At 43.1% G+C, this 15348-nt stretch overlaps 1 protein-coding gene across 3 annotated transcripts in view; it reads left to right on the top strand.

Moving 5' to 3' along the window:
- Positions 1 to 15348, top strand: part of POC5 (POC5 centriolar protein) — an 88682-nt gene that overhangs the window by 49399 nt on the left and 23935 nt on the right. For all 3 annotated transcript variants that reach the window (XM_068248796.1, XM_068248788.1, XM_068248781.1), the window contains exons 7-9: positions 9751 to 9855; positions 12433 to 12612; positions 15045 to 15207. In XM_068248796.1, coding sequence (XP_068104897.1) covers positions 9751 to 9855; positions 12433 to 12612; positions 15045 to 15207 — 448 coding nt within the window. The remainder of the gene's footprint in view (positions 1 to 9750; positions 9856 to 12432; positions 12613 to 15044; positions 15208 to 15348) is intronic.

The following is a 15348-nucleotide window of genomic DNA, read 5'->3' as shown; positions in this document are numbered from 1 at the left end:
AGTCACGCATGAATGTAGGTGGTAGTGCACAAAGCGGTCAGGTGTAGGTCGGTAGAGGATTGTAGGAGACAGCTGGGTGTGTACTTTTTTGAACGAGCTCAGAAACGTTGGTCGGGCAAGCATTGAGGATGGATTTTTAGGCCAAGCACAGTATCTTGAAGCTGATTTTGAAGCATGTAGGAAGGCAGCGGAGGGATTTACAGAAGAGGGGTACAGAGGCGGAGCAATGGGAGGAGTCAATAAGGCTGACTGCCGCATTCATGATCAACTGCAGGGTGAGGTGTTTCGGTTATTAGGAAGACTAGCAACTAGCAGCTTGTAAGATAGACTCTTGGTGCAAAGGTCTCATACAGGGAGTTAAATTAATGCTGGAAACCATTTTGTCATTGTAAAATTCATAAATTATTTTTGACTTTTTTTTAAAAGAAAATCTAGTTAATCGATACATTATAAACTTGTGGTAAGATTGCATAGTAACTAACTTTAGTGTGTCAATCTATTTGCTGTAAAGGGGACCTGATGTGAAATGAATATGGAGACTACCATCTTCATTCCCTATTGATACCAGTTTCCTGGCTGTCATGCTGAGCGTTCGGCCTCTCTTACACTATTCGCTAAAAAACTGATGCATTTTAACTCTCCATAGCAGTGCATTGTGAAAAAGCTTTCAGTTAAACCGCATATAATGTGAACTGTGCCATTGTGGCCGTGATGCCATGCGCAGTGCAGCCCAGCCAGCACCTGTGCAGTAATGCCCGACTCTGGCAACCTGGTAGAGGCTGCCACTGGGCATTTAGGCAGGATCGGAGGGGCAGAGAGGGGAACAGGGGGAACTATAGGCATCAGGACAGTTGCCAGTACATGCCTGCCAACCCCCCCCCCCCACACACACACACACACACACACACACCCCGTTTCTCCTACATCTTTTGGCTCTAGTATCCTTTAAACCAAATTACCATGGGGTTGATTCACTAAACTGCGTTAGTGCGTAGCGCATGAGCGCTATACACTTTACAAGCGCTAAGTATGTGCGCGGTTGTTATGCACGCTAATGCTGGCATGTGGTCGGTAGCGCGCGGCATGTGCGTGCGGGTAACTTTTTACGAGCGTAATTGTGTTAGTTGGCATTCATTAATATATTTCAGTTATTGTGTTATTTTTTTTGTCCCTCCAAGTGTTGACGAATATATGTACTCACCCTGGAAGACCGGCAAATGTAATTACGCAGGCAATCATGGGCTATAACCACCAGTTATGCCATATTACCACACGCTAAGTAACATACGTGCAGTATAGCGTAATGCTCCAATTGCGCGCGCCTTGTGGGTTTTTTATGGACGTAACTTTTCTGCGCGCGTGTAGCGCAACGCAATACGCGCGCAGAAAAGTTACATCCGTACAAAAAATAAAAGCAGTTTAGTGAATCAACCCCCTTGTTTGTTACTGTAGAAATTGCTGCACCAGTACATTGCACATTCTGGAAAAGTCAGTGCTAAAAACATATTTTAGGGACAATTTACTTGGCAAGATGTATTGCTGCGTAAAATATGTTCCAGCAGCTGCCGTAACTGTTTTCAGAAGATGTCAGTCTACATACCGGGGCAATCCATTTCATTCACACAGGTTCACCACTTTGGAAATGTTTTGTAATATTTTCTTTAGTGTTTTTTATGTTTTCTCTATCACCTTTTCCTGCATTTAATTAGGTGGTGTGCTTCACACTATAAAGCTAGTTTATCATAATCCCCCGACTCTGTGTAAGAGCCTCCTGTGATTGAAGACTGTGAGTTGATTATTCCAGCGGTTGATAGTGTGTAGTGTGAAATTGATTGATTAATATAACATTTCTCCTATGACTTATTGATGAGAAAAGAGTTCTTATCTGTCACACTTGTTTAGTTTCTGTGCATTATTAATCTTCAGTAAAATCTTCCATCGGAGATTTAATAAGCATGCGCCAGTTTATTATTTCTCCGTATCCTAGCCCAGAGCAGTTATATGTCACTTGCTTCGCGGCTTGTCTTCTTGCTTCCGAGAAACGTTAGATGTCTTTCCAAGTAACTGAAGAGATTCATCTGTAGATCGGAGATATAGGGGTGTATGCACTAAGCTACGTTAAAAGAAACCTTAAAGAGAATTAGAGACGACAAAGTACAGCTCTGATACCAGTCAGGGCCTACTGCGCATGCGCAGACCTCCCGCGTATGCGCAGTAGACCCGGACTTACTTCACTGAGCCTGGTAACGGAGCTCACCACGGCTGAACTGCAGACCGCAGGAGGACGGCGTGGGACTTTCTGTCATCTCTGAAACTCTTTAAGTCATAAAAAAAGCAGTTTTACTTTCCTGGGGCTTCTACCGGCCCCCTGAATCCGCCCTCTACCCACGCTGGTCCTCAACGATCCTCCGGTCCCCCGCTGCGGCTCAATTACCTGGATGCTCATGTGTCCCATTGCTGGGAGCATCCTGCGCAGACGCAGTAGAGGTTTTCTCTTACTGCACTTGCGCATGATGCCCGCAGCAACGGGAGAGCAAATAAGGACGTGCACAGCCAAGGCAAATCGAAACTGAGCCACAGAGGGGAACCGGAGGATCATTGAGGAGTGCCGTGAGGACATCCATTGTGGAAAGGGGGGGAGGGAGATTAGATTTACTTACCTGGGGCTTTCAGGACCTTTGCTGTAGTTCTGCTAGACTCTAGGGTGCCGCTGTCCCCTCTGAAAGATCTGCTACTTCACAAGTGTTGGCACGTCACTGTGCCTCTCTAGATTGTGCTCCCATGGCCAAGAGTGTTCTGCGCTTGCGCAGCTCACATAGAGCTATGCTGCGCAAACTCAGAATACTCCCAGCCAGCAATTGAGAGAGGCACACAGATGTGCATGCGCAGTAGCCCATGACCACAGCTGTGGTGGGGGAATTCTCTTACTCTCACTGCATACAGTTCTTGTGTTCCTCCACCACACCCCCAACAGTGGACTAGATTTACCATGTACAGGTGTCCACAAGCATTGGGTTCTAGCTCTTTATAAGGAGCACCTGCTGTGTAGCCTGCTGCCATTTACACTCCTCTTCCACTTCTTAGTAGCACTTTCTGCACTTTCTCTTAACTCTGAGGCCGGCTTCACACTGCATATTGGCGTCAGCGGTGCTGCGGCACTGCGAAAAACAGGCCTTCGGGGAATACGACGTTACTATGCGGAATTCCCCTTCTGGCATCTGACCAAACAGGAAGTGATGCGTGCTTCCAGTCACTTCCTATTTCGGGTATAAGGAAGCGCATTGTAAAAATACGCAATGCACATCGCAAAGTCGCCGCCGCCGCCAACATTTTTAAAATCTCTGTGTCACTATAGACTTACATGACTTCTGGTCCGTCGCACGTCGACGCAGATGCATGTGGCAACGTAGTTATGGAAGCGCATCAAATTGAGCACTTCTGGCGCACCGCAGGTAATATGAAAGCACCCATAGACTTTTTATTGCCCTGCGGCAGCAGTGCAGTAAATTGCCGCGACGCACCGCACCAGTATGAAAGGGCCCTTAGCGGTTTCCTGTTGTTTGAATTAGAACTACAGCCGCTAATCAGCATGCACGAAATCTGGTTCGTGCAGAGTTGCCTAGTGTGAAAGAGCCCTCAAGGATTAGTGAATAATTCCAGTGTGTATTATTAGACTCAAATAATATAGAGATTCAGAAAAAAAAAATACCTTTAAAAATCAGTGTAGATTTATCTGATTGCAACAGGCAACGGACTTCTATCCTTAATTCAACAATTAATGTACAGTAAAATCCCCATTATCTGGCACCGACGGGGGATTGGCTGATGCCAGATAAGTATGAATTTTGTTTACTTGAGACTCAATGTTAAAAACAGGCCCAGCTAATACAGTACTATACACCACACTGTATACTCGCCATAAACTCTGCATTTATGTTTAACCATTTACTGACATTCTAACGTATTAAAACGTCATGCTTACCGCTATTAACAGCAACATGACGTTTTAATACGTCCCGCGTTCCCGCCGCTGCTACCACCGTGTGTGCGCCGCTACCGCCGCCATTACCGTCGGGCTTCCGTGCTGGGTGATTGGGGAAGAGGACCGAACGGTCCTCTACCCAATCGCAGTGCCTGGAGTGAATGGACGTGACCGCGAACAGCGGCTACGTCCATTCACAATAACAGGAAATGTAACAATTAAATAAAGTGAAGAAAAAAAAAAAAGTGAACATTTCCTATGAGTGTTCACTAGTGCCATCTTGTGGCCAAAAAGTATATTACGCCTACAAAATACATTCATTTTCAAGTGCATACAGATCTTAATAAAATTACACTTCCAACCCCCCCCCCCCCCCCCCCCCCAAAAAAAAACACTTGTAAAAAAAAAAAAAAAAACAGCTAAAAAAAATAATTAGTTGCCTTAGGGACTCAACTTTGTTAATTTATATTTTATGAGGGGAAATTAATTTTAATTTATTACATAGGGGCTGGTAATTATGGCCAGAATAAAAAAAAAAAAGAACAGAAAAATAACACTTATATTTCAAAATAATATACTGTCGCCATACATTGTGATAGGGACATAATTTAGGCTCCCTGCACACTGCAAATCCGTTTTTCGATTCCGATTCCGATTCCGATTCCGATTCCGTTTCCGATTTTCCTTGAATACATTCAACAGAAAAACGGATCAAAAAACGCAGCATGCAGTTAAGATTAAAAATCTGAATCGGAATCGGATGTAAAAACAGATTAAAAATCTGAATCTGAATCTGATTTGCTTGCAGTGTGCAAGAGGCCTTAAACTGTTTAATAATCGGGACGACTGGGCAAACAAAACGTGTTTGTTTTATCCACAGGAGAATGTTTAATTTTAAAAATATAATGGTTGAAAACTGAGAAATAATGATTTTTCTTCTTTTTTTTCTGTTTTTCTCATTAAAACGCATTTAGAATAAAAAAATTCTTAGCAAAATGTACTATCCACAGAAAGCCTAATTGGTGGCGAAAAAAACGAGGTATAGATCATTTTCTTGTTATAAGTAGTAATAAAGTTATTAGGGAATAAAAGGGAGGAGCACTGACAACTGAAAATTGCTCTGGTCCATTAGGATAAAAACCCTTGGGGGTGAACTGGTTAAATACAGTTATTAAAGAGACACTGAAGCGAAAAAAAAATGATGATATTATGATTTGTATGTGTAGCACAGCTAAGAAATAAAACATTAAGATCAGATACATCAGTGTAATTGTTTCCAGTACAGGAAGAGTTGAGAAACTCCAGTTGTTATCTCTATGCAAACAAGCCATTAAGCTCTCCGACTAAGTAAAGGTGCCCATACACTCGTCAGATTGGCAGCAGATAGATAAGAAATGCGTCTGATGATCTATCTGATGCGTTTTTAGAACATTTTTTACCAGGATAGAATTCCAATAGATTTCAGTTTGAAATCTATTGAAATTCGATCTGATGGCATTTTTTTGCCATCAGATTTCCATTAAGGCCAATGCAAACTGATAAGCAATCTCATCAGATCGACCTAAATTTTCCACCCTGCCAGTTCGATGGAAATCCATCGAAATCGGCCATCGATCGGTCAATTGGCCAACCGATTTGCAAACGATCGATCGATCGGGATCAATCGGTCGGCCAGAAAATCGGCTGAGTGTATGGGCCCCTTTAGTCCTGGAGAGGGCTGTTATCTGACTTTTATTATCTCAACTGTTCCTGGACTATTTACTTTTCCTCAGCTAGAGGAGAGGTCATTACTTCACAGACTGCTCTGAAAGAATCATTTTGAATGCTGAGTGTTGTGTAATCTGCACATATTATAGAATGATGCAATGTTAGAAAAAACACTATATACCTGAAAATAAAAGTATGAGAATATTTTCTTTGCTGCTAATCTTTTAGTAATTATTCATAGTACACAACCAATTCACTATATCATATTTTTTTTTCGCTTCAGTGTCTCTTTAAACACAATTAAGACAAAGACAAACTTAACTTAATGCAACACAGGTTTATTATGTATTATTATGTAAAAGCAGCTTTATGAGTCCTGCAAAGCCAGGATGTTTTCTCTGGTTGCTGAGAGTTCTGGATAACTAATAGTTAACTGTACTGCTAAAAGACCACATAATGTATTCTTTCTTACTGGTCCTCCTCCTGTTGTGTGCAAACCATTCATGTTGCTTGTATAGTGTTCTCCATGGACATTACCATGCATAAGTCATTGCTACATCTTTACAGTGAAATATAATGATAGTTTTACGACGTTCCGTATGGATCAGTGCATGCACACTGAATGCTATTGCTCGTTCCTGTGACTGCTCTGCATCTGTGTGTAGCTCCCGCTGCCTGCGTGGGCTGCACAGTGTGTGTAGAAGCAGCGGCAGAGTGATTGATCAACTGAGTCCTGTTCCTGCAGCCTGTAATTATCTGCTGCTCTAGTCATTTGCTTTATTATGATTTTTTTTTTTGTTTTTCCAATCAGTGTCTCATTATAATGAATATAATTAGTCAAGAACTGCAGTCTAGCCATTCCACTGAGCAACTGCACAGCCTCTGTGGCCTCTGCTGGTCATTTTTTAGGATGCAGTTTGTACTCTATGCTCTGTATGTCTCATTCATAAGTACCTGAACTAAAAATGGACCTGTCATAACAGGTTATGTGCTAATTATAGGATTGTTGGTGGGTTTTAGGGTTAAATACTTACCTGATCTGGCATCATCCATCCAGGCAGGATTTTTTTTTTCAGGCCCTGGCCACGCCCATCTGAATTGCTGCAAACAACCCCCCCCCCCCCCTGCCGCTCAGCACTGCTAAGGGGGGGGGGGAGGGGTCCAAAGATGTTGGATCAGGTAAGTATTTAACCCCCTGAAACCTCCCCCCCCCCCCCTCCTTAAGACAGCCTGCCAGGCTGTGTCATGTTTAGCTTTGTATAAATGTGCTTAATTTTTTTTCAATATTCATTTATAAATGTATTTAGTTAATGTTTGTCCATTCTGAAATCTTACCTTACCTTAATTCACACCCTTTAAGTTTTTCAGACGGGACAGAATCTTTACTGCTGGCCAGGTGAATCACTGTAAAGTAAGCAGTAAAAAGAAACATCACATGATCTCCCAGAGTGCTTTGCGGTAGAAGGCTGTGTGACATCACGGGGGGGGGGGGGGGGGGGTTGGAGTTAGGTACTAATATACAGCTATATGAATCATTTCTGATGCTGAAACCAGGATAATTAAAGTGTAACAATCAGTATCATGAATCATTGATTACATTGTACTGTACACTATATCATGTTCCTCTTTAAAGTGATCCTTAAAGGGATACTGTAGGGGGGTCAGGGGAAAATGAGTTGAACTTAACCGGGCTTCTAACGGTCCCCCACAGACATCCTGTGCCCGCGCAGCCGCTCACCGATGCTCCGGCCCCGCCTCCGGTTCAGTTCTGGAATTTCAGACTTTAAAGTCTGAAAACCTGTGCGCCTGCGTTGCCGTGTCCTCGATCCCGCTGATGTCACCAGGAGCATACTGCACAGGCCCAGTATGGTCTGTGTCTGCGCAGTACACTCATGGTGACATCAGTGAGATTGAGGACATGGTAACGCAGGCGCAGTAGTTTTCAGACTTTAAAGTCTGAAATTCCAGAAGTGAACCGGAGGCGGGGCCAGAGCATCGGTGAGTGGCTGCGCGGGCACAGGATGTCTGTGGGGGACCGTTAGAAGCCCTGGGTAAATTCAACTCATTTTTCCCCGACCCCCCCCCCCCCCCCTACAGTATCCCTTTAAAGAGAATCTGTACTCTAATATTCTTACACTAAAAAGCAAACCATTCTATTCCTTATTTTCTCCTGTGCCCCTCTGTGCTGTTTCTGCCACTCCCTGCTGCAATCCTGGCTTGTAATTAACAGTTTTATGCAGTGTTTACAAACAAACTAACCAGCTTCTAATAGGCTCAGCTAAGCATAGTGTGTGAGTATGCAGGGGGCCTGCAGAGGGCGTGTATCGCTTCTACCAATCACAAGCAGCCCTGCACATTCCACACAATCAAAGCCTTAGCCCGACAAACAGGACAGAGGAAAGATACATTGATTTATTACAGAGACAGTGTAATTAGGAAGAGCTGCAGTAAGCCCCAGCACATTAGAACAGGCATAGGAACTCATAGGATAGAAGAACTAAGGCTGAAAAAATTGTTACAGAGTCTCTTTAAGCATATGAAAAAAATAAGTTTTACTCACCTGGGGCTTCTAACAGCCCCCCTACAGCCGTTCCTGTGCGTCACAGTCACTCGTGGATCCTCCTGTCCCCCAAAGCTAGCTACTTTCGATTTTGGCAGCCTGCGCAGGTCTAGCCACGCGTCTCCTTCTATGCGTTCCCGTCCGCAATATTGCCCTGTGCAGAATGCTATTGTGGACAGGAATGCGTACAAGGCTTCGCATGGCCAGGGCTGTCAGCGAAGTGAAAGTAGCTGACATCAGGGGACAGGAGGATCTGATCAAGACTGCGAGGGCACGGGACAGCTGCAGGGGACTGGTAGAAGCCTCAGGTGAGTAAAACCTTTTTTTTTCATAGGCTTCAGTGTCTCTTTAATACCAAAATTACAGAGCAGTGCCTTATTGTGCCCGCCGCATAGTGTTGAAGCTTGGCGCGGCTATAGCAGTAATACTATAGTCCGCGCCCCACGCACAGGTAATACAGGTATCCGGCAATTGCCAGACCCCATATTACTTCTCCTTCTGAGCTGTGACGTGTACCTGTAGTGAATAAGTGCCCCCCATGGATACTTGCCTAGGTAGCCTCTAGATCAGGTGTCAGGAACCTTTTTGGCTGAGCAAGCCATAAATAGCACATATTTTAAAATGTGATTCAGTGAGAGCCATACGATATGTTTCATAGGTTTACGTCCCTGTTGCGATGGTGATGTGTCTACAGTTGATCTGCCAGGCAGCGGAAGTGTCAGACATGTCTTCAGCTTCATTTGGGTTTCAGAAACATCAACAATTTCCCCTGAGAGCCAAGCGGGAGTAATACAGACTAACAGCTTGTACAATTAGATAGCTGACTTAGGGGTTAATTCACTTTGTAGGACAAGATCCTTGCACTTTGGCCCAATAAGCTGCCTGTCAAGTGACAGGCAGCTTATTGGGCCAATCAAAGTGCAAGGATCTCGTCCTACAAAGTCACTGAACCTGACAGGATCCAGGATGGGATAATTGGAGTGGCCGTTAGTTTTGGGGGGAGCTCAAGTAGGTTAGTAGTGCATGCTACAGCAGAAGTTTGCCTACTCTGAAAATTTTACTTGCTCTGCCACACTAAGCTGCGCTGCTTGAGCAGTGTAGCTTAGTGAATCAACCCCTACTGTGAGCCAGATGTAGCCATCAAAAGAGCCACATCTGGCTCCAGAGCCATAGGTTCCCTACCCCTGCTCTAGATAATCAAGAGTTTTCTCCTCTCCCTCTCCTCCTTGGCTGTGGGACCCCACAAAGCCCAACCATGAGCTTGGCCACACTAGCCAGATGGCTCACCTTTGTACCTTAGTACAGAGCCAAACAGACTTTGCTTTTCATCTCATTTATTTATAGAAATATAGAAATAGAAATATAGTTGCTTATGGGGAAACGAATGAATACAATGCAAGACTTATTTATGAAATGAATGTAAGCAAATGATTCATGAGCCAGCTTTAAACAAATAATCCTACATGGCAAAGAATCCATAATATGATGTTGTTCCCTGCAGGTGATTTCTAACCTCACCCGGGCACTGGAGAAGCACAAGGAGAAGATTGAACTCATGCGAGCCTTTACCCACTGGCGACTGCAGCAGATAGAAGCCAGACAAGAGGTAAAGACCAGAGTGTGTGACTCACCCGCTGTATACCATGTGACTCATCCTTCTACAGCTAGCGCTGTGTGCAGAACGAAGAAGACAGCCAAAGCTTCGCACTCAGTATTTCTCAACATTATTATACCATGTGCTTATAGTGTTGTATTTGCATATAATAACTATAAATGGTCTTCAACAGGGGCGTAACTAGAAATCACTGGGCCCCCCTGAAAAACTTTGGCTGCCCCCCTCACTTTCTGCACAGATAAACTGAGAACCAATGTTAATCAATTGGCAAGTGCACACTTGAATGTGTTTTCCCCATGCAGATGAAAACAGACAGTAGTGAAGCACTGCACACATTTTCTGTATCAGTTACTTTAGTTTCTGTGATAAAACGTGCATGTTTTCACACAGACGCACATGGTATGCAGAATACGCATACAGAAAACCAGCAGAGGAGTGCGCTCCCAGCCCCAGCTTGTTACACTCAGTCTGTCCATCTCTGATGGATCAGAACTAGCTCTGCAGACTTCTTCAGCATCACTACAGTACAGAGCACTTGGGGAGGGGAGAGAGGTTGGGGGCTGTGTGCTTTACACAAGATCTTGCTGAACACTGAATAGGGACTGTCTACAAGACTTGAAAAACATTCTATGATTCCTTATCAGTGGCTGAGCAGATAGAGCGCTGTAATAATGGCGCAGGAACTTTGGGTGCAGCCGGCGCCACCATAGACAGCGCTCTGTGAGTAACTTCAGTGCCGTCAGAAGACAGAGCTGAATTGAAGTTGCTCTTAAAACGCTATAATTCTATCATTCCCCACTATCCACGTGGAGGGGGGATAGTGTTTATGCCGCCGGGAACTTGATCAGCAGCAGGATAAGCCATGTACCGGCTATGTTTTGCGCCCAAGTCTCCCGGCGGCCAATTCATATGTACTCGAGCAGATGCAGTCATTTGAACAATTGTGCAGAGAGCAGAGGGGTTTTTTGGGGGGTTTTTTTGGGGTTTTTTTTTTATCTCTGTGCCCTTAGTTGTCAGTCTCTAAGGACAGGGTAAATAAACTTTTCCCCATGGGGCCCCCTGCAGCTGCATCCCTTGCAGGGTCTGTTACCGGTATTGGTCTTCAAGTATATTTGTTGATGTTTTTAATGCACTATAAATATTTATTGAGGTTTTAAAGTGTGGTTTATAATGTTTTAGTAATTTTAAAACTTGCTGTACTATAAAGGCTTCACTATGATGAGTTCACCCAAGTATGCAAATATTCAATTATAACACAAAGCAATACCATGCACATTAACTAAATCGCATAGTCCACACAAGTGGTCTTCTCTGTGAGTAGATTATAACAGCAGTATATCACAGCGCCATCTACAGGCCAGAAGTACGAACACCACATTTCCTAAGAGAAAATGTTTCATATTCTGTTTTAAAATAACCTGGCAGCTGTCTGTAATTGAAAAAGTACCAAAAAATAGGTGAAAATGTATTTTATTACTGCTGATGGCTTAAAGTGTACCCGAGGCGACATGTGACATGATGAGATAAACATGTGTATGTACAGTACTAAACCTATTAATAACCAGGGTGTTTTACTTTTTTTATTTTGCTGCCTGAAATAGTTAATTTTTGAGGCTGGAAATGACAGCTTCTGTCTTGTCAGAACCTTGTCAGGAATATAGTAAACATCACTGATAAGCAAATTACAACCATAAAAGTTTTTTTGTGGCAAAATACATTTTCTACATATTTCTGAGAGCAGATGGAAAGAGAAAGGGTCAATATAGTTCATGTACGTTCATTTAGGGACACTTAATAGACGGCAACTGAGCAGAGACAACACAACATTCAATCTACTTTCTAAATGTTTAAATATAAAATAAAATCCTGGGATGTCTTAAAAAGTCATTTTTAGGAGTAGGAGGATAAATATAATTGTTTATCTCATCAGTTTATTTTCACCTCGGGTTCACTTTAAAAGGCATTTTTTAGTGAAAATATCACCTAGGAGAAAACTTAGGAGAAGAAGTGAGTTGCATAGGGGCCCTGAGGTCAGGAACTCTGAGAGCAGTTTTGAAAAAAGATGGTTTCTGGGGAACCCAGGCGAATGGAGCAAAGATCCCCTGAAATATTATGTAGTTAATAGTTCTCAACATTTTTTGTAATTCTGTTAGTTTCCTAATTGCATGTCTAATTGTTAAAGTGCACCTGAACTCTTGCACAGGACAGAAGGAAAACCTAGAGAAATGTCCCCTCTATGTATTTAGAGAGTTTAGCCTGTCTAATTCCCCCTCATCTGTGACTAATCACTAGTTATAATTTGATCTCTCCCTGTGTCAGCTGACTCCTAATTTGTAAACACAGGATGTTAACAATATGTCTGCTTCCATGAAAGCAGGAAGTAGAACCGTGTAGATTTACTGCAGGATTTGTATCAGCTGCAACAAAGAAATGTTTTTCTGTGAAGGTTATTATGCTGTTGCATATCTTTTAGATCAGGGAGGAAGTTCTGAGTTCAGGTCCGCTTCAAGGTTTCATATATACAGTATATATTTATATTATTATTATTTTTTATTTCTTTACTTCTAGGAATATGCATCCAGCCTTGCTCACAGACATTACAAAAGAGCATTACTGAAGAATTCCTGGAGAACTTGGCATTCAGCTATTGAAACAAACTGGAAAGATAAAGTGGAGCAGGCATGTCGAGGCCGAGCGGAGGAAGTCTGTGTTGAGCTCTCTAACGACTATGAAGCCCGGACTGCACAGGTGATTATTATACTTTACAGACCAGCTCCACCCAACATTAATACTTTACATTGTGCTTCTGCTGGGAGGCTAAATCTCATACAGTCCCCTCCGCTGTAGGGAAATAACTACCAGAATGACCATTTCTTGCTAACTGGCAATGGTCAGTTCTTAATGGTTATTGATGTACCTATATAAGACCTTGATCCCCCATGAGCCAGTGCACACACAGACTCACAGCTGTACAACGCACCTTGTAAAATGTACATCTGGATAAGCTGACAAAGTAGGCACTCTAGTACCATTACAATGTAACCTGGATACAGAGGTGCCAGGGCAGCAGGGTTGCCAACTCATCCCTTTAATTACTGACACATATGAATTATACAGGGTTTGTGGCTATGTAGATGCAGTTAATCAGGGCTGTGGAGTCGGAGTCGTGGAGTCGGGCAATTTTGGGTGCCTGGAGTCGGAGTCGGGGAAAAAAATGCACCGACTCCGACTCCGACTCCTAATGAATTTGTAACTGTAATTAAAATAGAAAATATGATAAAATGTTCTATTTCTCAGATAATAGTCATTAAAAATAATGTATATATACAGTATATATACAGTAATAGCTGTGCTTAGTCCACAAAAATGAAATAAACCAGTCAAAATTAGTTACTTGTGCTGCTTCAATAAAGCAGTCCCCGTATTTTTAAGGTCAGATATACATATCTGATTGTGACTGTATATATGATGTGTACACAGGAATCTCTTATATATACTAAATAACATCTATGCTGTAAGAATAAAGCCTGATGTGTAGCTGTGTCACTAATAGAGATGGTCAACGAGATGGAAATAATTCTGCATTGATGCTGATTTATGCAAATGTATGCACTCCCTTTGCTGATGAAATCAAATAATGTGATATGTTATTAAAATTTGGTTTGGTGACTACAAATTAAAGGGTAACTGAAACGGATGAAAAGTAAAGTTTTATACATACCTGGGGCTTCCTCCAGCCCCCTTCAGGCTAATCAGTCCCTCGCTGTCCTCCACCACCCGGATCTTCTGCTATGAGTCCTGGTAATTCAGCCAGTCAGCGCTGTCCGGCCACATGCCGCTCCCACAGCCAGGAACATTCTGCACCTGCGCAATAGTGCTGCACAGGTGTAGTATGCTCCTGGCGGCGGAGTGTGTGCATGCGCACTACGCCTGACTGGCTCAAGTACCTGGACTCATAGCAGAAGATCCAGGTGGTGGAGGAGGACATACAGGGACTGATTATCCTGAAGGCGGCTGGAGGAAGCCCCAGGTATGTATAAAACTTTAATTTCATCTGTCTCAGGTTTACTTTGTTACACAGTAGTACTATACTCTACATATGCACTCCCCACAGAGCTGCAGGAATCCACTGAGAATGCTGTCCACATTGAACACAGAGGTGTTGTCTGTTTACAATCTCCTCATTCCCCTGCAGAGTACCTGCACATCATTCTTACATGTACCCACACTTACATTGCCTAGGGCCTGATAGATGTTCTTTGTTCCGGTTTGTACCTTTTACAAGTACTCTTACCAAGGACTAGTTTTAGTCTAAAGGGAATAAATATAGTAGTCTACATATCCTTCTCACTTCAGTTGTCTTGTAAAATTCCTAAGCGTTGGCAGTTAAGAGACGAATTTCATGTTACATACTTTTAATCAACAAAATTGTAATATGCAAATTAGAGGAGTCGGAGTCGTGGAGTCGGAGTCGGTGGAATCCTAAACTGAGGAGTCGGAGTCGGTGGATTTTTGGACCGACTCCACAGCCCTGCAGTTAATGCACTGGTTATGTGCAAATAGCCCCAGAACCTGTATAACTTAGATGTGTCAGTAATTAAAGGGATGAGTTGGCAACACTGCAGGGCAGTGGTAAACTTTGTTGGCATATCTTGTGTCTGTTTGGAGGAGGCAAGTCCACCACTGCCTCCACAAATTTTAAACTTTTTAGACATTTGTATTCTTCTGGCTCCTCTGTATCCCTGTTACATTGTGCCAAGTCCACCCTTGGTGGAGGGGTGGCATCCCCTTTTTTCCTGATCTACGAAGAACGACTTCTTAATCCTGAGTGGGGTCAGGTCTATGCTCCCCACCTGCTGCTACAGTGGTTGCCTTTGAAGTAACCCTGCTTTGTGAGTATATTTGTATTTACTCAACCAACTTCATCCCATATCACCAGTACATACTACACTATGTTTGGCTCTTGTGTCCCTATCTTTAATCTAGTACCATTATGTCCAGTTTGCATCCACACACACAAAAAAACACACGTTTGTCTTTGAAGCATTAAGCACCAGAGTAGGGTAAATGCTGGTTTACACTTGAGTGCTTTTCAGCGCATTGTTGAAGCCTCTGCTGCGGTGAGTTGTGATATTTGTATATGATGTAACACTATCCTCTGTTTTATTTATGCCTTGCAGATGAGCAGCGCCTTAGAAGAAGCTCGCGGGGAAGTGCAGAGGCTCCTTGAGGAGAGAGGACATTTTGAAGGAGCAATGAAAAAGGCCTTTATGCGTGGAGTCTGTGCATTAAACATGGAGGCAATGTCAATGTTTCAAGGGAGGGAAACTCAGGCAGATCACGGTAAGCATAGTCAGTGCTCTGCATGGGGCTTTGTTTGGTTTAGGGTTACAGCAGGGTCCCTTTGAAGGTCAACCTGAGGTAAGAGGGTTATGGAGGCTGCCATATTGGTTTCCTTTTTTTTTTTTTAAAAATGCACATTGC

Source organism: Hyperolius riggenbachi, chromosome 1 (genome assembly GCF_040937935.1).
Source record: "Hyperolius riggenbachi isolate aHypRig1 chromosome 1, aHypRig1.pri, whole genome shotgun sequence".
Taxonomy (NCBI): Eukaryota; Metazoa; Chordata; class Amphibia; order Anura; family Hyperoliidae; genus Hyperolius; species Hyperolius riggenbachi.
This window is presented reverse-complemented; position numbering and strand designations above follow the sequence as displayed.